Raw genomic sequence first — 25550 nt, forward strand, 5'->3', positions numbered from 1 at the left:
AACATGAGGGTAGAACTGTAGAACTGACTATAACAGTGAGTACAGGTGTTTAACATATGAGTGTAGAACTGACTATAACAGTGAGTACAGGTGATTTAACATATGAGGGTAGAACTGTAGAACTGACTATAACAGTGAGTACAGGTGTTTTAACATATGAGGATAGAACTGACTATAACAGTGAGTACAGGTGATGTAACATATGAGGGTAGAACTGTAGAACTGACTATGACAGTGAGTACAGGTGTTTAAAATATGAGGGTAGAACTGACTATAACAGTGAGTACAGGTGTTTAAAATATGAGGGTAGAACTGACTATAACAGTGAGTACAGGTGTTTTAACATATGAGGATAGAACTGACTATAACAGTGAGTACAGGTGATGTAACATATGAGGGTAGAACTGTAGAACTGACTATAACAGTGAGTACAGGTGTTTAACATATGAGGGTAGAACTGTAGAACTGACTATAACAGTGAGTACAGGTGTTTAACATATGAGGGTAGAACTGACTATAACAGTGAGTACAGGTGTTTAACATATGAGGGTAGAACTGTAGAACTGACTATAACAGTGAGTACAGGTGTTTAACATATGAGGGTAGAACTGACTATGACAGTGAGTACAGGTGTTTTAACATATGAGGGTAGAACTGACTATAACAGTGAGTACAGGTGTTTAACATATGAGGGTAGAACTGACTATAACAGTGAGTACAGGTGTTTAACATATGAGGGTAGAACTGTAGAACTGACTATAACAGTGAGTACAGGTGTTTAACATATGAGGGTAGAACTGTAGAACTGACTATAACAGTGAGTACAGGTGTTTAACATATGAGGGTAGAACTGACTATGACAGTGAGTACAGGTGATGTAACATATGAGGGTAGAACTGACTATAACAGTGAGTACAGGTGTTTAACATATGAGGGTAGAACTGACTATAACAGTGAGTACAGGTGTTGTAACATATGAGGGTAGAACTGACTATGACAGTGAGTACAGGTGTTTAACACATGAGGGTAGAACTGACTATAACAGTGAGTACAGGTGTTTAACATATGAGGGTAGAACTGACTATAACAGTGAGTACAGGTGTTTAACATATGAGGGTAGAACTGACTATGACAGTGAGTACAGGTGTTTAACACATGAGGGTAGAACTGACTATAACAGTGAGTACAGGTGTTTAACATATGAGGGTAGAACTGACTATAACAGTGAGTACAGGTGTTTAACATATGAGGGTAGGACTGACTATGACAGTGAGTACAGGTGTTTAACATATGAGGGTAGAACTGTAGAACTGACTATGACAGTGAGTACAGGTGTTTAACATATGAGGGTAGAACTGTAGAACGGACTATAACAGTGAGTACAGGTGTTTAACACATGAGGGTAGAACTGACTATAACAGTGAGTACAGGTGTTTAACATATGAGGGTAGAAGTGGTCCTACACTTCTCTAACCGTCCTCTTACCTGTGAACTGAGGTGTCCTGAACTACCAGCAGAAGATAATGACAACTTCTGAGACGAGCCAAGGGAGAGGAAGGAAGGGGAGCTGGAGAAAAGGGGGTGTATTGCGCCGCAGAGGTGGGAGAGGGAGGATTTGGGCCTGAGTTGGAAAGAGGACCTGTATGAGGAAGTGACAGTACCTGAGAAAGAGGGAGAAACTGGGGAAACAGAGGGGAAGACAGGAGGGGGGATAGAGAGTCAGTTAGGGTCCTTGTCTACAATCCTACTTCTCTGATCTCTAACTTCTCTGATAGATCATTCTGGTTCATCTTCCAGATTAGGAAGCTCAGGAAGAGATATACAGTCATGATTAGAAAGTCTCATCTGTTTGTGAAATCTTCACTACTGTATTGGTGACTGTATGTATGGAATGTAATGAATGTTGGATTGTTGTTTAATCATAATGGGGTCACCTGGATACATCATGAATACACATTATAAAAGAGGGGTCTGCTGAATGTTATTATGAAGTCAGTTGAATGTTCTTTCTGGTTAGACCTACACTGAACTGAGATGGCGATGTATAGATTGATGTACATTCTGGCTATGTTACCTCTAGTGTGATGTCTCTGTAAGTTCTCTGAACTGTGATGGTGATGTATAGATTGATGTACATTATTGTTATGTTACCTCTAGTGTGATGTCTCTGTAACTTCTCTGAACTGTGATGGTGATGTATAGATTGATGTACATTCTGGTTATGTTACCTCTAGTGTGATCTCTCTCTAACTTGTCTGCCAGATCATTCAGCTTCATCTCCCTCAGGATCCAGAGTGTGATCTCCACAGCTCTCTCAGGGCCGTATCTCTTCACCATATGATCCACTGTGTCCTGTCTGTCAATGTTCTCCAGCTGGCTCTCTGGGATGGGAGGAAAGCCTAACATCCAGCCCCTAGTCAGGTGAGACTGAAATGTCTTCAGCTGTTCTTCAGTGAGCTCCTCCAGAGTGGTCAGCAGCAGAGCTGGAACATCCAACATGAAGGGTCTCTAAAACAACAAAGATGATAAGATATAAGAGAATAGAAAAACTGACTAGTGATATAAAATAAAGATCATGAATATATTAATATTGGTAGGACATACTAGATTCTTTCTACTGGTCTCTCAATATCTCATTCTCATATCATCATGAAATAGATTACATTAGGAACTTTAACACACACACACACACACACACACAGTATGTGGCTGTGATCTATATGTGGTATGATCACAATGACATTTGACCTCTCAGACATGGCCACTAGACTTACGTTCAGCTTCCGCTTCCGCCTAGAGATCTCCAGAAAACGACGCTTCCCTCCAGACGGGGTCCACCTGAACACAGGAAACAGTCACATACAGGAAACAGTCACATACAGGAAACAGTCACACACAGGAAACAGTCACAGACAGGAAACAGTCACACACAGGAAACATTCACACACAGGAAACAGTCACACACAGGAAACATTCACACACAGGAAACAGTCACACACAGGAAACAGTCACACACAGGAAACAGTCACATACTGTTCTGTTCCCCTACACCACCACCACATGCTGTGGTCACTACACTGTTCTGTTCCCCTACACCACCACCACATGCTGTGGTCACTACACTGTTCTGTTCCCCTACACCACCACCACATGCTGTGGTCACTACACTGTTCTGTTCCCCTACACCACCACCACATGCTGTGGTCACTACACTGTTCTGTTCCCCTACACCACCACCACATGCTGTGGTCACTACACTGTTCTGTTCCCCTACACCACCACATGCTGTGGTCACTACACTGTTCTGTTCCCCTACACCACCACCACATGCTGTGGTCACTACACTGTTCTGTTCCCCTACACCACCACATGCTGTGGTCACTACACTGTTCTGTTCCCTACACCACCACCACATGCTGTGGTCACTACACTGTTATGTTCCCCTACACCACCACATGCTGTGGTCACTACACTGTTCTGTTCCCTACACCACCACCACATGCTGTGGTCACTACACTGTTCTGTTCCCCTACACCACCACTACATGCTGTGGTCACTACACTGTTCTGTTCCCCTACACCACCACCACATGCTGTGGTCACTACACTGTTCTGTTCCCTACACCACCATCACATGCTGTGGTCACTACACTGTTCTGTTCCCCTACAGCACCACCACATGCTGTGGTCACTACACTGTTCTGTTCCCCTACACCACCACCACTTGCTGTGGTCACTCCACTGTTCTGTTCCCCTACACCACCATCACATGCTGTGGTCACTACACTGTTCTGTTCCCTACACCACCACCACATGCTGTGGTCACTCCACTGTTCTGTTCCCCTACACCACCACCACATGCTGTGGTCACTCCACTGTTCTGTTCCCCTACACCACCATAACATGCTGTGGTCACTACACTGTTCTGTTCCCCTACACCACCACCACATGCTGTGGTCACTACACTGTTCTGTTCCCCTACACCACCACATGCTGTGGTCACTACACTGTTCTGTTCCCTACACCACCACCACATGCTGTGGTCACTACACTGTTATGTTCCCCTACACCACCACATGCTGTGGTCACTACACTGTTCTGTTCCCTACACCACCACCACATGCTGTGGTCACTACACTGTTCTGTTCCCCTACACCACCACCACATGCTGTGGTCACTACACTGTTCTGTTCCCCTACACCACCATCACATGCTGTGGTCACTACACTGTTCTGTTCCCTACACCACCATCACATGCTGTGGTCACTACACTGTTCTGTTCCCCTACACCACCATCACATGCTGTGGTCACTACACTGTTCTGTTCCCTACACCACCACCACATGCTGTGGTCACTCCACTGTTCTGTTCCCCTACACCACCACCACATGCTGTGGTCACTACACTGTTCTGTTCCCCTACACCACCACCACATGCTGTGGTCACTACACTGTTCTGTTCCCCTACACCACCACCACATGCTGTAGTCACTACACTGTTCTGTTCCCCTACACCACCACCACATGCTGTGGTCACTACACTGTTCTGTTCCCCTACACCACCACCACATGCTGTGGTCACTACACTGTTCTGTTCCCCTACACCACCACCACATGCTGTGGTCACTACACTGTTCTGTTCCCCTACACCACCACCACATGCTGTGGTCACTACACTGTTCTGTTCCCCTACACCACCACTACATGCTGTGGTCACTACACTGTTCTGTTCCCCTACACCACCACCACATGCTGTGGTCACTACACTGTTCTGTTCCCCTACACCACCACCACATGCTGTGGTCACTACACTGTTCTGTTCCCCTACACCACCACCACATGCTGTGGTCACTACACTGTTCTGTTCCCCTACACCACCACCACATGCTGTGGTCACTGCACTGTTCTGTTCATCTACACCACCATAACATGCTGTGGTCACTACACTGTTCTGTTCCCCTACACCACCACCACATGCTGTGGTCACTACACTGTTCTGTTCCCCTACACCACCACATGCTGTGGTCACTACACTGTTCTGTTCCCTACACCACCACCACATGCTGTGGTCACTACACTGTTATGTTCCCCTACACCACCACATGCTGTGGTCACTACACTGTTCTGTTCCCTACACCACCACCACATGCTGTGGTCACTACACTGTTCTGTTCCCTACACCACCATCACATGCTGTGGTCACTACACTGTTCTGTTCCCCTACACCACCATCACATGCTGTGGTCACTACACTGTTCTGTTCCCTACACCACCACCACATGCTGTGGTCACTCCACTGTTCTGTTCCCCTACACCACCACCACATGCTGTGGTCACTACACTGTTCTGTTCCCCTACACCACCACCACATGCTGTGGTCACTCCACTGTTCTGTTCCCCTACACCACCACCACATGCTGTGGTCACTACACTGTTCTGTTCCCCTACACCACCACCACATGCTGTGGTCACTACACTGTTCTGTTCCCCTACACCACCACCACATGCTGTGGTAACTACACTGTTCTGTTCCCTACACCACCACCACATGCTGTGGTCACTACACTGTTCTGTTCCCCTACACCACCACCACATGCTGTGGTCACTACACTGTTCTGTTCCCCTACACCACCACTACATGCTGTGGTCACTACACTGTTCTGTTCCCCTACACCACCACCACATGCTGTGGTCACTACACTGTTCTGTTCCCCTACACCACCACCACATGCTGTGGTCACTACACTGTTCTGTTCCCCTACACCACCACCACATGCTGTGGTCACTGCACTGTTCTGTTCATCTACACCACCACCACATGCTGTGGTCACTACACTGTTCTGTTCCCCTACACCACCACCACATGCTGTGGTCACTACACTGTTCTGTTCCCCTACACCACCACCACATGCTGTGGTCACTACACTGTTCTGTTCCCCTACACCACCACCACATGCTGTGGTCACTACACTGTTCTGTTCCCTACACCACCACCACATGCTGTGGTCACTACACTGTTCTGTTCCCTACACTACCACCACATGCTGTGGTCACTACACTGTTCTGTTCCCCTACACCACCCCTACACGCTGTGGTCACTACACTGTTCTGTTCCCTACACCACCACCACATGCTGTGGTCACTACACTGTTCTGTTCCCCTACACCACCACCACATGCTGTGGTCACTACACTGTTCTGTTCCCCTACACCACCACCACATGCTGTGGTCACTACACTGTTCTGTTCCCCTACACCACCACCACATGCTGTGGTCACTACACTGTTCTGTTCCCCTACACCACCACATGCTGTGGTCACTACACTGTTCTGTTCCCCTACACCACCACTACATGCTGTGGTCACTACACTGTTCTGTTCCCCTACACCACCACCACATGCTGTGGTCACTACACTGTTCTGTTCCCCTACACCACCACCACATGCTGTGGTCACTACACTGTTCTGTTCCCCTACACCACCACCACATGCTGTGGTCACTGCACTGTTCTGTTCATCTACACCACCACCACATGCTGTGGTCACTCCACTGTTCTGTTCCCCTACACCACCACCACATGCTGTGGTCACTACACTGTTCTGTTCCCCTACACCACCACCACATACTGTGGTCACTACACTGTTCTGTTCCCCTACACCACCACCACATGCTGTGGTCACTACACTGTTCCGTTCCCCTACACCACCACCACACGCTGTGGTCACTACACTGTTCTGTTCCCTACAGCACCACCACATGCTGTGGTCACTACACTGTTCTGTTCCCCTACACCACCACCACATGCTGTGGTCACTACACTGTTCTGTTCCCCTACACCACCACCACATGCTGTGGTAACTACACTGTTCTGTTCCCTACACCACCACCACATGCTGTGGTCACTACACTGTTCTGTTCCCCTACACCACCACCACATGCTGTGGTCACTACACTGTTCTGTTCCCCTACACCACCACTACATGCTGTGGTCACTACACTGTTCTGTTCCCCTACACCACCACCACATGCTGTGGTCACTACACTGTTCTGTTCCCCTACACCACCACCACATGCTGTGGTAACTACACTGTTCTGTTCCCTACACCACCACCACATGCTGTGGTCACTACACTGTTCTGTTCCCCTACACCACCACCACATGCTGTGGTCACTACACTGTTCTGTTCCCCTACACCACCACTACATGCTGTGGTCACTACACTGTTCTGTTCCCCTACACCACCACCACATGCTGTGGTCACTACACTGTTCTGTTCCCCTACACCACCACCACATGCTGTGGTCACTACACTGTTCTGTTCCCCTACAGCACCACCACATGCTGTGGTCACTACACTGTTCTGTTCCCCTACACCACCACCACATGCTGTGGTCACTACACTGTTCTGTTCCCCTACACCACCACCACATGCTGTGGTCACTACACTGTTCTGTTCCCCTACAGCACCACCACATGCTGTGGTCACTACACTGTTCTGTTCCCCTACAGCACCACCACATGCTGTGGTCACTACACTGTTCTGTTCCCTACACTACCACCACATGCTGTGGTCACTACACTGTTCTGTTCCCTACACCACCCCTACACGCTGTGGTCACTACACTGTTCTGTTCCCTACACCACCACCACATGCTGTGGTCACTACACTGTTCTGTTCCCCTACACCACCACCACATGCTGTGGTCACTACACTGTTCTGTTCCCCTACAGCACCACCACATGCTGTGGTCACTACACTGTTCTGTTCCCCTACACCACCACCACATGCTGTGGTCACTACACTGTTCTGTTCCCCTACACCACCACCACATGCTGTGGTCACTACACTGTTATGTTCCCCTACACCACCACCACATGCTGTGGTCACTACACTGTTCTGTTCCCCTACACCACCACCACATGCTGTGGTCACTACACTGTTCTGTTCCCCTACACCACCACCACATGCTGTGGTCACTACACTGTTCTGTTCCCCTACACCACCACCACATGCTGTGGTCACTACACTGTTCTGTTCCCCTACACCACCACATGCTGTGGTCACTACACTGTTCTGTTCCCCTACACCACCACTACATGCTGTGGTCACTACACTGTTCTGTTCCCCTACACCACCACCACATGCTGTGGTCACTACACTGTTCTGTTCCCCTACACCACCACCACATGCTGTGGTCACTACACTGTTCTGTTCCCCTACACCACATGCTGTGGTCACTACACTGTTCTGTTCCCCTACACCACCACCACATGCTGTGGTCACTACACTGTTCTGTTCCCTACACCACCACCACATGCTGTGGTCACTACACTGTTCTGTTCCCTACACCACCACCACATGCTGTGGTCACTACACTGTTCTGTTCCCTACACCACCCCTACACGCTGTGGTCACTACACTGTTCTGTTCCCTACACCACCACCATATGCTGGGGTCACTACACTGTTCTGTTCCCCTACACCACCACCACATGCTGTGGTCACTACACTGTTCTGTTCCCGTACACCACCACCACATGCTGTGGTCACTACACTGTTCTGTTCCTGTACACCACCACCACATGCTGTGGTCACTACACTGTTCTGTTCCTGTACACCACCACCACATGCTGTGGTCACTACACTGTTCTGTTCCCGTACACCACCACCACATGCTGTGGTCACTACACTGTTCTGTTCCTGTACACCACCACCACATGCTGTGGTCACTACACTGTTCTGTTCCCGTACACCACCACCACATGCTGTGGTCACTACACTGTTCTGTTCCTGTACACCACCACCACATGCTGTGGTCACTACACTGTTCTGTTCCTGTACACCACCACCACATGCTGTGGTCACTACACTGTTCTGTTCCTGTACACCACCACCACATGCTGTGGTCACTACACTGTTCTACATTCATTTCAGTCAGTTCATGAGGATGACGTAATAGAGGTATAAAAGAGATGTTAGAGGGTCAATTCACCACTTTTAAAGTTGATTATCTCTCCAGCACCAGAAGACTCATATATTCAATGTTACCAGTATCTATAGCAAATAAATCAAATGTATTTTACAAATCCCTTTTATATCAACTGATGTCAAAGACCTATACAGAAACCCAGCCTAAAACCCCAAGCAGCAGGCAATACAGAGGCAGAAGCACAGTGACTAGGAAGAAACCTAGAGAGGAACCAGGCTCTGAGAGGTGTCCAGTCCTCTTCTTTACCGGTAGTGTCACGTTCTGACCATAGTTCTTGTGTGTTTTACTTGTTTTAGTGTTGGTCAGGACGTGAGCTGGGTGGGCATTCTATGTTGTGTGTCTAGTTTGTCTGTTTCTATGTTTGGCCGAATATGGTTCTCAATCAGAGGCAGGTGTTTTGTGTTGTTTCTGATTGGGAATCATATTTAGGTGGCTTGTTTTGTGTTGGGGTTTGTGGGTGGTTGTTTCCTGTCTTTGTGCTCGTTTCACCAGAGAGGACTGTTTCGGTTTGCCACGTTTGTTATTTTTGTATTTTGTAAGTGTTCACGTTATTCGTCTTGAATTAAACATGTTGATCCGATCCCTGCTACACCTCCTCTTCAGACGAAGAGGAGGAAGGCTGTGGGTACAGGTAGAGAACAGACTAATACAGAATGTAAATTACACCTGGGGGGTCTCTATTATGATTAATGATAAAAATGTCATTTAATTTATGACCTTTTTAACGTGGCATGAACACAACCAGTCATGATGCTTTCATCTGATTGTCAAACAAATCCCTTCTAAAAGTAGACTACCTGTAACATGTTGATCCACTCCTAAATAATTACACCATCTAAACAGTGGACTGCATGTATACTGGCACCATCTAAACAGTAGACTGCATGTATACTGGCACCATCTAAACAGTGGACTGCATGTATACTGACACCATCTAAACAGTGGACTGCATGTATACTGGCACCATCTAAACAGTGGACTGCATGTATACTGGCACCATCTAAACAGTGGACTGCATGTATACTGGCACCATCTAAACAGTGGACTGCATGTATACTGACACCATCTAAACAGTGGACTGCATATACACTGGCACCATCTAAACAGTGGACTGCATGTATACTGACACCATCTAAACAGTGGACTGCATGTATTCTGACACCATCTAAACAGTGGACTGCATGTATACTGACACCATCTAAACAGTGGACTGCATATACACTGACACCATCTAAACAGTGGACTGCATGTATACTGGCACCATCTAAACAGTGGACTGCATGTATACTGACACCATCTAAACAGTGGACTGCATGTATACTGACACCATCTAAACAGTGGACTGCATGTATACTGACACCATCTAAACAGTGGACTGCATGTATACTGGCACCATGTGATGAATAGAACTAGACATCTGTTATAAAACACAATAAAGACTGAATAATGACATGCAGTGACTGCCATTGATTAGAGATACATTAGTTGATGCTTCTTGATGACAAATGTGCTTTTTTGGGGGAAATCTGAAGTGGGACTGAAACTGTCCCAGGAACTGGATCGTCACCCTAACACACACGCTGTCAATTTACTAGACTACAATGTGTATTACCATGAAATTCTAATAGGCCTACCAGTAACCGGGGATGTAGTGGTAAGAAAATAGATAGGTAAACTCTGATTGCCGGTCGCAGTGAAAAGAGTAACGATCCCAATACTTTAATGCATTTGTCTGAAAAAGGTGGGTCAACTGTGTTTACCCTCCACTAGACCTACACCACTGCTGGTAGCCTACACTCTCAGACGAGGCAATTTTACACACATCAACACACGCAGAACAGGTAGCCTACATTCAACATAATACATGAGTTAAATCAAAACATGTTTACACCCTAGTTCATGAGTTGTCCATAATTCATGAATGTTTGTAGTCTTTACAGATCATGTGACATAAAACACTACCTTTCTTTCCTTACATTAATTACATTTGACAGTTTTATTTGTCAAATAAACAATTTGGCTAATCTATACTTTCATATTTCCAAGTCCTATTCTTGAACATCAAGGGGTATAACATTATTGGAGTGACTGGAAATCTGACAACTTTGGTTTTTAATGTAAATATATAATTGAATCGTATTATTATATGTGGAAAGTGATGGTTTAGAAGAAGCCTACTTAACAACCCATAAAGTCATATTTAACATCCATATATGGCCAGCTATGTAAACTTTAACATTGATTTATCCTGCAATAGATGTCGTTCAATTGGTAACATGCATTTTTGTCTTCTTCTAATGTCTCTTAAGGGGAAAGTAATCTAAAAGTAACAGAATGTAATCAGATTACGTTACTGAGTTTGGGGGTAATCCAAAAGTTACGTTACTGATTACATTTTTGGACAGGTAACTTGTAACTGTAACGGATCACATTTAGAAAGTAATCTACCCAACCCTGACGGTTTATTTGAGCTCCCCCATAATTCGCACCCTGGACTAATATACTCTATGTCCACTCATATCCACTCTGAGGGGTGTCCCTGGCTGTACCAGGTAGATAATATACTATATGTTCACTCATATCCTATAAGGGGTGTCCCTGGCTGTACCAGGTAGAGAATCGATAATATACTATATGTCCACTCACATTCCAGAAGAGGTGCTGGGGAGTTCGCTGGAAGGCTCTTCACTCTCCTCCCCTGCTGGCTTCCTTTCCTTCTCAGAGGCAGCTACCTCCTACACACACACACACACACACACACACACACACACACACACACACACACACACACACACACACACACACACACACACACACACACACACACACACACACACACACACACACACACACACACACACACACACACACACACACACACACACACACACACACACACACTGTCTTGACTGAAGTATTTTCTATTGAGGACCACATTGAGGGTCTAGGCGTGTAATAAAACTTAATGGATGAGACAGTCATTGTTGAGAACACTATGTCTCTTGACAACATCTCTTGAGGTGCTTTAACATATGAGGGTAGAACTGTAGAACTGACTATAACAGTGAGTACAGGTGTTTTAACATATGAGGGTAGAACTGTAGAACTGACTATAACAGTGAGTACAGGTGTTTTAACATATGAGGGTAGAACTGTAGAACTGACTATAACAGTGAGTACAGGTGTTTAACATATGAGGGTAGAACTGTAGAACTGACTATAACAGTGAGTACAGGTGTTTAACATATGAGGGTAGAACTGTAGAACTGACTATAACAGTGAGTACAGGTGTTTTAACATATGAGGGTAGAACTGTAGAACTGACTATAACAGTGAGTACAGGTGTTTAACATATGAGGGTAGAACTGACTATGACAGTGAGTACAGGTGTTTAACATATGAGGGTAGAACTGTAGAACTGACTATAACAGTGAGTACAGGTGTTTAACATATGAGGGTAGAACTGTAGAACTGACTATAACAGTGAGTACAGGTGTTTAACATATGAGGGTAGAACTGACTATGACAGTGAGTACAGGTGTTTAACATATGAGGGTAGAACTGTAGAACTGACTATAACAGTGAGTACAGGTGTTTAACATATGAGGGTAGAACTGACTATGACAGTGAGTACAGGTGTTTAACATATGAGGGTAGAACTGTAGAACTGACTATAACAGTGAGTACAGGTGTTTTAACATATGAGGGTAGAACTGACTATAACAGTGAGTACAGGTGTTTTAACATATGAGGGTAGAACTGACTATGACAGTGAGTACAGGTGTTTTAACATATGAGGGTAGAACTGTAGAACTGAGTATGACAGTGAGTACAGGTGTTTTAACATATGAGGGTAGAACTGACTATGACAGTGAGTACAGGTGTTTTAACATGAGGGTAGAACTGTAGAACTGAGTATGACAGTGAGTACAGGTGTTTTAACATATGAGGGTAGAACTGACTATGACAGTGAGTACAGGTGTTTTAACATATGAGGGTAGAACTGACTATAACAGTGAGTACAGGTGTTGTAACATATGAGGGTAGAACTGACTATGACAGTGAGTACAGGTGTTTAACACATGAGGGTAGAACTGACTATAACAGTGAGTACAGGTGTTTAACATATGAGGGTAGAACTGACTATAACAGTGAGTACAGGTGTTTAACATATGAGGGTAGAACTGACTATGACAGTGAGTACAGGTGTTTAACACATGAGGGTAGAACTGACTATAACAGTGAGTACAGGTGTTTAACATATGAGGGTAGAACTGACTATAACAGTGAGTACAGGTGTTTAACATATGAGGGTAGGACTGACTATGACAGTGAGTACAGGTGTTTAACATATGAGGGTAGAACTGTAGAACTGACTATGACAGTGAGTACAGGTGTTTAACATATGAGGGTAGAACTGTAGAACGGACTATAACAGTGAGTACAGGTGTTTAACACATGAGGGTAGAACTGACTATAACAGTGAGTACAGGTGTTTAACATATGAGGGTAGAAGTGATCCTACACTTCTCTAACCGTCCTCTTACCTGTGAACTGAGGTGTCCTGAACTACCAGCAGAAGATAATGACAACTTCTGAGACGAGCCAAGGGAGAGGAAGGAAGGGGAGCTGGAGAAAAGGGGGTGTATTGCGCCGCAGAGGTGGGAGAGGGAGGATTTGGGCCTGAGTTGGAAAGAGGACCTGTATGAGGAAGTGACAGTACCTGAGAAAGAGGGAGAAACTGGGGAAACAGAGGGGAAGACAGGAGGGGGGATAGAGAGTCAGTTAGGGTCCTTGTCTACAATCCTACTTCTCTGATCTCTAACTTCTCTGATAGATCATTCTGGTTCATCTTCCAGATTAGGAAGCTCAGGAAGAGATATACAGTCATGATTAGAAAGTCTCATCTGTTTGTGAAATCTTCACTACTGTATTGGTGACTGTATGTATGGAATGTAATGAATGTTGGATTGTTGTTTAATCATAATGGGGTCACCTGGATACATCATGAATACACATTATAAAAGAGGGGTCTGCTGAATGTTATTATGAAGTCAGTTGAATGTTCTTTCTGGTTAGACCTACACTGAACTGAGATGGCGATGTATAGATTGATGTACATTCTGGCTATGTTACCTCTAGTGTGATGTCTCTGTAAGTTCTCTGAACTGTGATGGTGATGTATAGATTGATGTACATTATTGTTATGTTACCTCTAGTGTGATGTCTCTGTAACTTCTCTGAACTGTGATGGTGATGTATAGATTGATGTACATTCTGGTTATGTTACCTCTAGTGTGATCTCTCTCTAACTTGTCTGCCAGATCATTCAGCTTCATCTCCCTCAGGATCCAGAGTGTGATCTCCACAGCTCTCTCAGGGCCGTATCTCTTCACCATATGATCCACTGTGTCCTGTCTGTCAATGTTCTCCAGCTGGCTCTCTGGGATGGGAGGAAAGCCTAACATCCAGCCCCTAGTCAGGTGAGACTGAAATGTCTTCAGCTGTTCTTCAGTGAGCTCCTCCAGAGTGGTCAGCAGCAGAGCTGGAACATCCAACATGAAGGGTCTCTAAAACAACAAAGATGATAAGATATAAGAGAATAGAAAAACTGACTAGTGATATAAAATAAAGATCATGAATATATTAATATTGGTAGGACATACTAGATTCTTTCTACTGGTCTCTCAATATCTCATTCTCATATCATCATGAAATAGATTACATTAGGAACTTTAACACACACACACACACACACACACAGTATGTGGCTGTGATCTATATGTGGTATGATCACAATGACATTTGACCTCTCAGACATGGCCACTAGACTTACGTTCAGCTTCCGCTTCCGCCTAGAGATCTCCAGAAAACGACGCTTCCCTCCAGACGGGGTCCACCTGAACATAGGAAACAGTCACATACAGGAAACAGTCACATACAGGAAACAGTCACACACAGGAAACAGTCACAGACAGGAAACAGTCACACACAGGAAACATTCACACACAGGAAACAGTCACACACAGGAAACATTCACACACAGGAAACAGTCACACACAGGAAACAGTCACACACAGGAAACAGTCACATACTGTTCTGTTCCCCTACACCACCACCACATGCTGTGGTCACTACACTGTTCTGTTCCCTACACCACCACCACATGCTGTGGTCACTACACTGTTCTGTTCCCCTACACCACCACCACATGCTGTGGTCACTACACTGTTCTGTTCCCTACACCACCACCACTACATGCTGTGGTCACTACACTGTTCTGTTCCCCTACACCACCACTACATGCTGTGGTCACTACACTGTTCTGTTCCCCTACACCACCACCACATGCTGTGGTCACTACACTGTTCTGTTCCCCTACACCACCACCACATGCTGTGGTCACTACACTGTTCTGTTCCCCTACAGCACCACCACATGCTGTGGTCACTACACTGTTCTGTTCCCCTACACCACCACCACATGCTGTGGTCACTACACTGTTCTGTTCCCCTACACCACCACCACATGCTGTGGTCACTACACTGTTCTGTTCCCCTACACCACCACCACATGCTGTGGTCACTACACTGTTCTGTTCCCCTACACCACCACCACATGCTGTGGTCACTACACTGTTCTGTTCCCCTACACCACCACCACATGCTGTGGTCACTACACTGTTCTGTTCCCCTACACCACCACCACATGCTGTGGTCACTACACTGTTCTGTTCCCCTACACCACCACCACATGCTGTGGTCACTACACTGTTCTGTTCCCCTACACCACCACATGCTGTGGTCACTACACTGTTCTGTTCCCCTACACCACCACCACATGCTGTGGTCACTACACTGTTCTGTTCCCCTACACCACCACATGCTGTGGTCACTACACTGTTCTGTTCCCTACACCACCACCACATGCTGTGGTCACTACACTGTTATGTTCCCCTACACCACCACATGCTGTGGTCACTACACTGTTCTGTTCCCTACACCACCACCACATGCTGTGGTCACTACACTGTTCTGTTCCCCTACACCACCACTACATGCTGTGGTCACTACACTGTTCTGTTCCCCTACACCACCACCACATGCTGTGGTCACTACACTGTTCTGTTCCCTACACCACCATCACATGCTGTGGTCACTACACTGTTCTGTTCCCCTACACCACCATCACATGCTGTGGTCACTACACTGTTCTGTTCCCTACACCACCACCACATGCTGTGGTCACTCCACTGTTCTGTTCCCCTACACCACCACCACATGCTGTGGTCACTCCACTGTTCTGTTCCCCTACACCACCATAACATGCTGTGGTCACTACACTGTTCTGTTCCCCTACACCACCACCACATGCTGTGGTCACTACACTGTTCTGTTCCCCTACACCACCACATGCTGTGGTCACTACACTGTTCTGTTCCCTACACCACCACCACATGCTGTGGTCACTACACTGTTATGTTCCCCTACACCACCACATGCTGTGGTCACTACACTGTTCTGTTCCCTACACCACCACCACATGCTGTGGTCACTACACTGTTCTGTTCCCTACACCACCATCACATGCTGTGGTCACTACACTGTTCTGTTCCCCTACACCACCATCACATGCTGTGGTCACTACACTGTTCTGTTCCCTACACCACCACCACATGCTGTGGTCACTCCACTGTTCTGTTCCCCTACACCACCACCACATGCTGTGGTCACTACACTGTTCTGTTCCCCTACACCACCACCACATGCTGTGGTCACTACACTGTTCTGTTCCCCTACACCACCACCACATGCTGTAGTCACTACACTGTTCTGTTCCCCTACACCACCACCACATGCTGTGGTCACTACACTGTTCTGTTCCCCTACACCACCACCACATGCTGTGGTCACTACACTGTTCTGTTCCCCTACACCACCACCACATGCTGTGGTCACTACACTGTTCTGTTCCCCTACACCACCACCACATGCTGTGGTCACTACACTGTTCTGTTCCCCTACACCACCACTACATGCTGTGGTCACTACACTGTTCTGTTCCCCTACACCACCACCACATGCTGTGGTCACTACACTGTTCTGTTCCCCTACACCACCACCACATGCTGTGGTCACTACACTGTTCTGTTCCCCTACACCACCACCACATGCTGTGGTCACTACACTGTTCTGTTCCCCTACACCACCACCACATGCTGTGGTCACTGCACTGTTCTGTTCATCTACACCACCATAACATGCTGTGGTCACTACACTGTTCTGTTCCCCTACACCACCACCACATGCTGTGGTCACTACACTGTTCTGTTCCCCTACACCACCACATGCTGTGGTCACTACACTGTTCTGTTCCCTACACCACCACCACATGCTGTGGTCACTACACTGTTATGTTCCCCTACACCACCACATGCTGTGGTCACTACACTGTTCTGTTCCCTACACCACCACCACATGCTGTGGTCACTACACTGTTCTGTTCCCTACACCACCATCACATGCTGTGGTCACTACACTGTTCTGTTCCCCTACACCACCATCACATGCTGTGGTCACTACACTGTTCTGTTCCCTACACCACCACCACATGCTGTGGTCACTCCACTGTTCTGTTCCCCTACACCACCACCACATGCTGTGGTCACTACACTGTTCTGTTCCCCTACACCACCACCACATGCTGTGGTCACTCCACTGTTCTGTTCCCCTACACCACCACCACATGCTGTGGTCACTACACTGTTCTGTTCCCCTACACCACCACCACATGCTGTGGTCACTACACTGTTCTGTTCCCCTACACCACCACCACATGCTGTGGTAACTACACTGTTCTGTTCCCTACACCACCACCACATGCTGTGGTCACTACACTGTTCTGTTCCCCTACACCACCACCACATGCTGTGGTCACTACACTGTTCTGTTCCCCTACACCACCACTACATGCTGTGGTCACTACACTGTTCTGTTCCCCTACACCACCACCACATGCTGTGGTCACTACACTGTTCTGTTCCCCTACACCACCACCACATGCTGTGGTCACTACACTGTTCTGTTCCCCTACACCACCACCACATGCTGTGGTCACTACACTGTTCTGTTCCCTACACTACCACCACATGCTGTGGTCACTACACTGTTCTGTTCCCCTACACCACCCCTACACGCTGTGGTCACTACACTGTTCTGTTCCCTACACCACCACCACATGCTGTGGTCACTACACTGTTCTGTTCCCCTACACCACCACCACATGCTGTGGTCACTACACTGTTCTGTTCCCCTACACCACCACCACATGCTGTGGTCACTACACTGTTCTGTTCCCCTACACCACCACCACATGCTGTGGTCACTACACTGTTCTGTTCCCCTACACCACCACATGCTGTGGTCACTACACTGTTCTGTTCCCCTACACCACCACTACATGCTGTGGTCACTACACTGTTCTGTTCCCCTACACCACCACCACATGCTGTGGTCACTACACTGTTCTGTTCCCCTACACCACCACCACATGCTGTGGTCACTACACTGTTCTGTTCCCCTACACCACCACCACATGCTGTGGTCACTGCACTGTTCTGTTCATCTACACCACCACCACATGCTGTGGTCACTCCACTGTTCTGTTCCCCTACACCACCACCACATGCTGTGGTCACTACACTGTTCTGTTCCCCTACACCACCACCACATACTGTGGTCACTACACTGTTCTGTTCCCCTACACCACCACCACATGCTGTGGTCACTACACTGTTCCGTTCCCCTACACCACCACCACACGCTGTGGTCACTACACTGTTCTGTTCCCTACAGCACCACCACATGCTGTGGTCACTACACTGTTCTGTTCCCCTACACCACCACCACCACATGCTGTGGTCACTACACTGTTCTGTTCCCCTACACCACCACCACCACATGCTGTGGTCACTACACTGTTCTGTTCCCCTACACCACCACCACATGCTGTGGTAACTACACTGTTCTGTTTCCCTACACCACCACCACATGCTGTGGTCACTACACTGTTCTGTTCCCCTACACCACCACCACATGCTGTGGTCACTACACTGTTCTGTTCCCCTACACCACCACTACATGCTGTGGTCACTACACTGTTCTGTTCCCCTACACCACCACCACATGCTGTGGTCACTACACTGTTCTGTTCCCCTACACCACCACCACATGCTGTGGTCACTACACTGTTCTGTTCCCCTACACCACCACCACATGCTGTGGTCACTACACTGTTCTGTTCCCCTACAGCACCACCACATGCTGTGGTCACTACACTGTTCTGTTCCCCTACACCACCACCACCACATGCTGTGGTCACTACACTGTTCTGTTCCCCTACACCACCACCACATGCTGTGGTAACTACACTGTTCTGTTTCCCTACACCACCACCACATGCTGTGGTCACTACACTGTTCTGTTCCCCTACACCACCACCACATGCTGTGGTCACTACACTGTTCTGTTCCCCTACACCACCACTACATGCTGTGGTCACTACACTGTTCTGTTCCCCTACACCACCCCCACATGCTGTGGTCACTACACTGTTCTGTTCCCCTACACCACCACCACATGCTGTGGTCACTACACTGTTCTGTTCCCCTACACCACCACCACATGCTGTGGTCACTACACTGTTCTGTTCCCCTACACCACCACCACATGCTGTGGTCACCACACTGTTCTGTTCCCCTACAGCACCACCACATGCTGTGGTCACTACACTGTTCTGTTCCCCTACAGCACCACCACATGCTGTGGTCACTACACTGTTCTGTTCCCTACACCACCACCACATGCTGTGGTCACTACACTGTTCTGTTCCCTACACTACCACCACATGCTGTGGTCACTACACTGTTCTGTTCCCTACACCACCCCTACACGCTGTGGTCACTACACTGTTCTGTTCCCTACACCACCACCACATGCTGTGGTCACTACACTGTTCTGTTCCCCTACACCACCACCACATGCTGTGGTCACTACACTGTTCTGTTCCCCTACACCACCACCACATGCTGTGGTCACTACACTGTTCTGTTCCCCTACACCACCACCACATGCTGTGGTCACTACACTGTTCTGTTCCCCTACACCACCACCACATGCTGTGGTCACTACACTGTTATGTTCCCCTACACCACCACCACATGCTGTGGTCACTACACTGTTCTGTTCCCCTACACCACCACCACATGCTGTGGTCACTACACTGTTCTGTTCCCCTACACCACCACCACATGCTGTGGTCACTACACTGTTCTGTTCCCCTACACCACCACCACATGCTGTGGTCACTACACTGTTCTGTTCCCCTACACCACCACATGCTGTGGTCACTACACTGTTCTGTTCCCCTACACCACCACTACATGCTGTGGTCACTACACTGTTCTGTTCCCCTACACCACCACCACATGCTGTGGTCACTACACTGTTCTGTTCCCCTACACCACCACCACATGCTGTGGTCACTACACTGTTCTGTTCCCCTACACCACATGCTGTGGTCACTACACTGTTCTGTTCCCCTACACCACCACCACATGCTGTGGTCACTACACTGTTCTGTTCCCTACACCACCACCACATGCTGTGGTCACTACACTGTTCTGTTCCCTACACCACCACCACATGCTGTGGTCACTACACTGTTCTGTTCCCTACACCACCCCTACACGCTGTGGTCACTACACTGTTCTGTTCCCTACACCACCACCATATGCTGGGGTCACTACACTGTTCTGTTCCCCTACACCACCACCACATGCTGTGGTCACTACACTGTTCTGTTCCCGTACACCACCACCACATGCTGTGGTCACTACACTGTTCTGTTCCTGTACACCACCACCACATGCTGTGGTCACTACACTGTTCTGTTCCTGTACACCACCACCACATGCTGTGGTCACTACACTGTTCTGTTCCCGTACACCACCACCACATGCTGTGGTCACTACACTGTTCTGTTCCTGTACACCACCACCACATGCTGTGGTCACTACACTGTTCTGTTCCCGTACACCACCACCACATGCTGTGGTCACTACACTGTTCTGTTCCTGTACACCACCACCACATGCTGTGGTCACTACACTGTTCTGTTCCTGTACACCACCACCACATGCTGTGGTCACTACACTGTTCTGTTCCTGTACACCACCACCACATGCTGTGGTCACTACACTGTTCTACATTCATTTCAGTCAGTTCATGAGGATGACGTAATAGAGGTATAAAAGAGATGTTAGAGGGTCAATTCACCACTTTTAAAGTTGATTATCTCTCCAGCACCAGAAGACTCATATATTCAATGTTACCAGTATCTATAGCAAATAAATCAAATGTATTTTACAAATCCCTTTTATATCAACTGATGTCAAAGACCTATACAGAAACCCAGCCTAAAACCCCAAGCAGCAGGCAATACAGAGGCAGAAGCACAGTGACTAGGAAGAAACCTAGAGAGGAACCAGGCTCTGAGAGGTGTCCAGTCCTCTTCTTTACCGGTAGTGTCACGTTCTGACCATAGTTCTTGTGTGTTTTACTTGTTTTAGTGTTGGTCAGGACGTGAGCTGGGTGGGCATTCTATGTTGTGTGTCTAGTTTGTCTGTTTCTATGTTTGGCCGAATATGGTTCTCAATCAGAGGCAGGTGTTTTGTGTTGTTTCTGATTGGGAATCATATTTAGGTGGCTTGTTTTGTGTTGGGGTTTGTGGGTGGTTGTTTCCTGTCTTTGTGCTCGTTTCACCAGAGAGGACTGTTTCGGTTTGCCACGTTTGTTATTTTTGTATTTTGTAAGTGTTCACGTTATTCGTCTTGAATTAAACATGTTGATCCGATCCCTGCTACACCTCCTCTTCAGACGAAGAGGAGGAAGGCTGTGGGTACAGGTAGAGAACAGACTAATACAGAATGTAAATTACACCTGGGGGGTCTCTATTATGATTAATGATAAAAATGTCATTTAATTTATGACCTTTTTAACGTGGCATGAACACAACCAGTCATGATGCTTTCATCTGATTGTCAAACAAATCCCTTCTAAAAGTAGACTACCTGTAACATGTTGATCCACTCCTAAATAATTACACCATCTAAACAGTGGACTGCATGTATACTGGCACCATCTAAACAGTAGACTGCATGTATACTGGCACCATCTAAACAGTGGACTGCATGTATACTGACACCATCTAAACAGTGGACTGCATGTATACTGGCACCATCTAAACAGTGGACTGCATGTATACTGGCACCATCTAAACAGTGGACTGCATGTATACTGGCACCATCTAAACAGTGGACTGCATGTATACTGACACCATCTAAACAGTGGACTGCATATACACTGGCACCATCTAAACAGTGGACTGCATGTATACTGACACCATCTAAACAGTGGACTGCATGTATTCTGACACCATCTAAACAGTGGACTGCATGTATACTGACACCATCTAAACAGTGGACTGCATATACACTGACACCATCTAAACAGTGGACTGCATGTATACTGGCACCATCTAAACAGTGGACTGCATGTATACTGACACCATCTAAACAGTGGACTGCATGTATACTGACACCATCTAAACAGTGGACTGCATGTATACTGACACCATCTAAACAGTGGACTGCATGTATACTGGCACCATGTGATGAATAGAACTAGACATCTGTTATAAAACACAATAAAGACTGAATAATGACATGCAGTGACTGCCATTGATTAGAGATACATTAGTTGATGCTTCTTGATGACAAATGTGCTTTTTTGGGGGAAATCTGAAGTGGGACTGAAACTGTCCCAGGAACTGGATCGTCACCCTAACACACACGCTGTCAATTTACTAGACTACAATGTGTATTACCATGAAATTCTAATAGGCCTACCAGTAACCGGGGATGTAGTGGTAAGAAAATAGATAGGTAAACTCTGATTGCCGGTCGCAGTGAAAAGAGTAACGATCCCAATACTTTAATGCATTTGTCTGAAAAAGGTGGGTCAACTGTGTTTACCCTCCACTAGACCTACACCACTGCTGGTAGCCTACACTCTCAGACGAGGCAATTTTACACACATCAACACACGCAGAACAGGTAGCCTACATTCAACATAATACATGAGTTAAATCAAAACATGTTTACACCCTAGTTCATGAGTTGTCCATAATTCATGAATGTTTGTAGTCTTTACAGATCATGTGACATAAAACACTACCTTTCTTTCCTTACATTAATTACATTTGACAGTTTTATTTGTCAAATAAACAATTTGGCTAATCTATACTTTCATATTTCCAAGTCCTATTCTTGAACATCAAGGGGTATAACATTATTGGAGTGACTGGAAATCTGACAACTTTGGTTTTTAATGTAAATATATAATTGAATCGTATTATTATATGTGGAAAGTGATGGTTTAGAAGAAGCCTACTTAACAACCCATAAAGTCATATTTAACATCCATATATGGCCAGCTATGTAAACTTTAACATTGATTTATCCTGCAATAGATGTCGTTCAATTGGTAACATGCATTTTTGTCTTCTTCTAATGTCTCTTAAGGGGAAAGTAATCTAAAAGTAACAGAATGTAATCAGATTACGTTACTGAGTTTGGGGGTAATCCAAAAGTTACGTTACTGATTACATTTTTGGACAGGTAACTTGTAACTGTAACGGATCACATTTAGAAAGTAATCTACCCAACCCTGACGGTTTATTTGAGCTCCCCCATAATTCGCACCCTGGACTAATATACTCTATGTCCACTCATATCCACTCTGAGGGGTGTCCCTGGCTGTACCAGGTAGATAATATACTATATGTTCACTCATATCCTATAAGGGGTGTCCCTGGCTGTACCAGGTAGAGAATCGATAATATACTATATGTCCACTCACATTCCAGAAGAGGTGCTGGGGAGTTCGCTGGAAGGCTCTTCACTCTCCTCCCCTGCTGGCTTCCTTTCCTTCTCAGAGGCAGCTACCTCCTACACACACACACACACACACACACACACACACACACACACACACACACACACACACACACACACACACACACACACACACACACACACACACACACACACACACACACACACACACACACACACACACACACACACACACACACACTGTCTTGACTGAAGTATTTTCTATTGAGGACCACATTGAGGGTCTAGGCGTGTAATAAAACTTAATGGATGAGACAGTCATTGTTGAGAACACTATGTCTCTTGACAACATCTCTTGAGGTGCTTTAACATATGAGGGTAGAACTGTAGAACTGACTATAACAGTGAGTACAGGTGTTTTAACATATGAGGGTAGAACTGTAGAACTGACTATAACAGTGAGTACAGGTGTTTTAACATATGAGGGTAGAACTGTAGAACTGACTATAACAGTGAGTACAGGTGTTTAACATATGCGGGTAGAACTGACTATGACAGTGAGTACAGGTGTTTAACATATGAGGGTAGAACTGTAGAACTGACTATAACAGTGAGTACAGGTGTTTTAACATATGAGGGTAGAACTGTAGAACTGACTATAACAGTGAGTACAGGTGTTTTAACATATGAGGGTAGAACTGTAGAACTGACTATAACAGTGAGTACAGGTGTTTAACATATGAGGGTAGAACTGTAGAACTGACTATAACAGTGAGTACAGGTGTTTAACATATGAGGGTAGAACTGTAGAACTGACTATAACAGTGAGTACAGGTGTTTTAACATATGAGGGTAGAACTGTAGAACTGACTATAACAGTGAGTACAGGTGTTTAACATATGAGGGTAGAACTGACTATGACAGTGAGTACAGGTGTTTAACATATGAGGGTAGAACTGTAGAACTGACTATAACAGTGAGTACAGGTGTTTAACATATGAGGGTAGAACTGTAGAACTGACTATAACAGTGAGTACAGGTGTTTAACATATGAGGGTAGAACTGACTATGACAGTGAGTACAGGTGTTTAACATATGAGGGTAGAACTGTAGAACTGACTATAACAGTGAGTACAGGTGTTTAACAGATGAGGGTAGAACTGTAGAACTGACTATAACAGTGAGTACAGGTGTTTAACATATGAGGGTAGAACTGACTATGACAGTGAGTACAGGTGTTTAACATATGAGGGTAGAACTGTAGAACTGACTATAACAGTGAGTACAGGTGTTTTAACATATGAGGGTAGAACTGACTATAACAGTGAGTACAGGTGTTTTAACATATGAGGGTAGAACTGACTATGACAGTGAGTACAGGTGTTTTAACATATGAGGGTAGAACTGTAGAACTGAGTATGACAGTGAGTACAGGTGTTTTAACATATGAGGGTAGAACTGACTATGACAGTGAGTACAGGTGTTTTAACATGAGGGTAGAACTGTAGAACTGAGTATGACAGTGAGTACAGGTGTTTTAACATATGAGGGTAGAACTGACTATGACAGTGAGTACAGGTGTTTTAAC

General features: G+C 46.2%; 1 protein-coding gene across 1 annotated transcript in view; it reads right to left on the bottom strand.

The window, feature by feature from the left end:
- LOC139545501 (uncharacterized) overlaps positions 1-25550 on the bottom strand; it is an 88203-nt gene that overhangs the window by 45142 nt on the left and 17511 nt on the right. The window contains exons 6-13 of the mRNA XM_071353350.1: positions 23967-24055; positions 14825-14888; positions 14279-14558; positions 13536-13729; positions 11635-11723; positions 2775-2838; positions 2229-2508; positions 1486-1679 (exon numbers count right to left, since the gene is read on the bottom strand). Coding sequence (XP_071209451.1) covers positions 1486-1679; positions 2229-2508; positions 2775-2838; positions 11635-11723; positions 13536-13729; positions 14279-14558; positions 14825-14888; positions 23967-24055 — 1254 coding nt within the window. The remainder of the gene's footprint in view (positions 1-1485; positions 1680-2228; positions 2509-2774; positions 2839-11634; positions 11724-13535; positions 13730-14278; positions 14559-14824; positions 14889-23966; positions 24056-25550) is intronic.

The sequence above is a fragment of the Salvelinus alpinus genome, chromosome 2, assembly GCF_045679555.1.
Source record: "Salvelinus alpinus chromosome 2, SLU_Salpinus.1, whole genome shotgun sequence".
In the NCBI taxonomy this organism is placed as follows: Eukaryota; Metazoa; Chordata; class Actinopteri; order Salmoniformes; family Salmonidae; genus Salvelinus; species Salvelinus alpinus.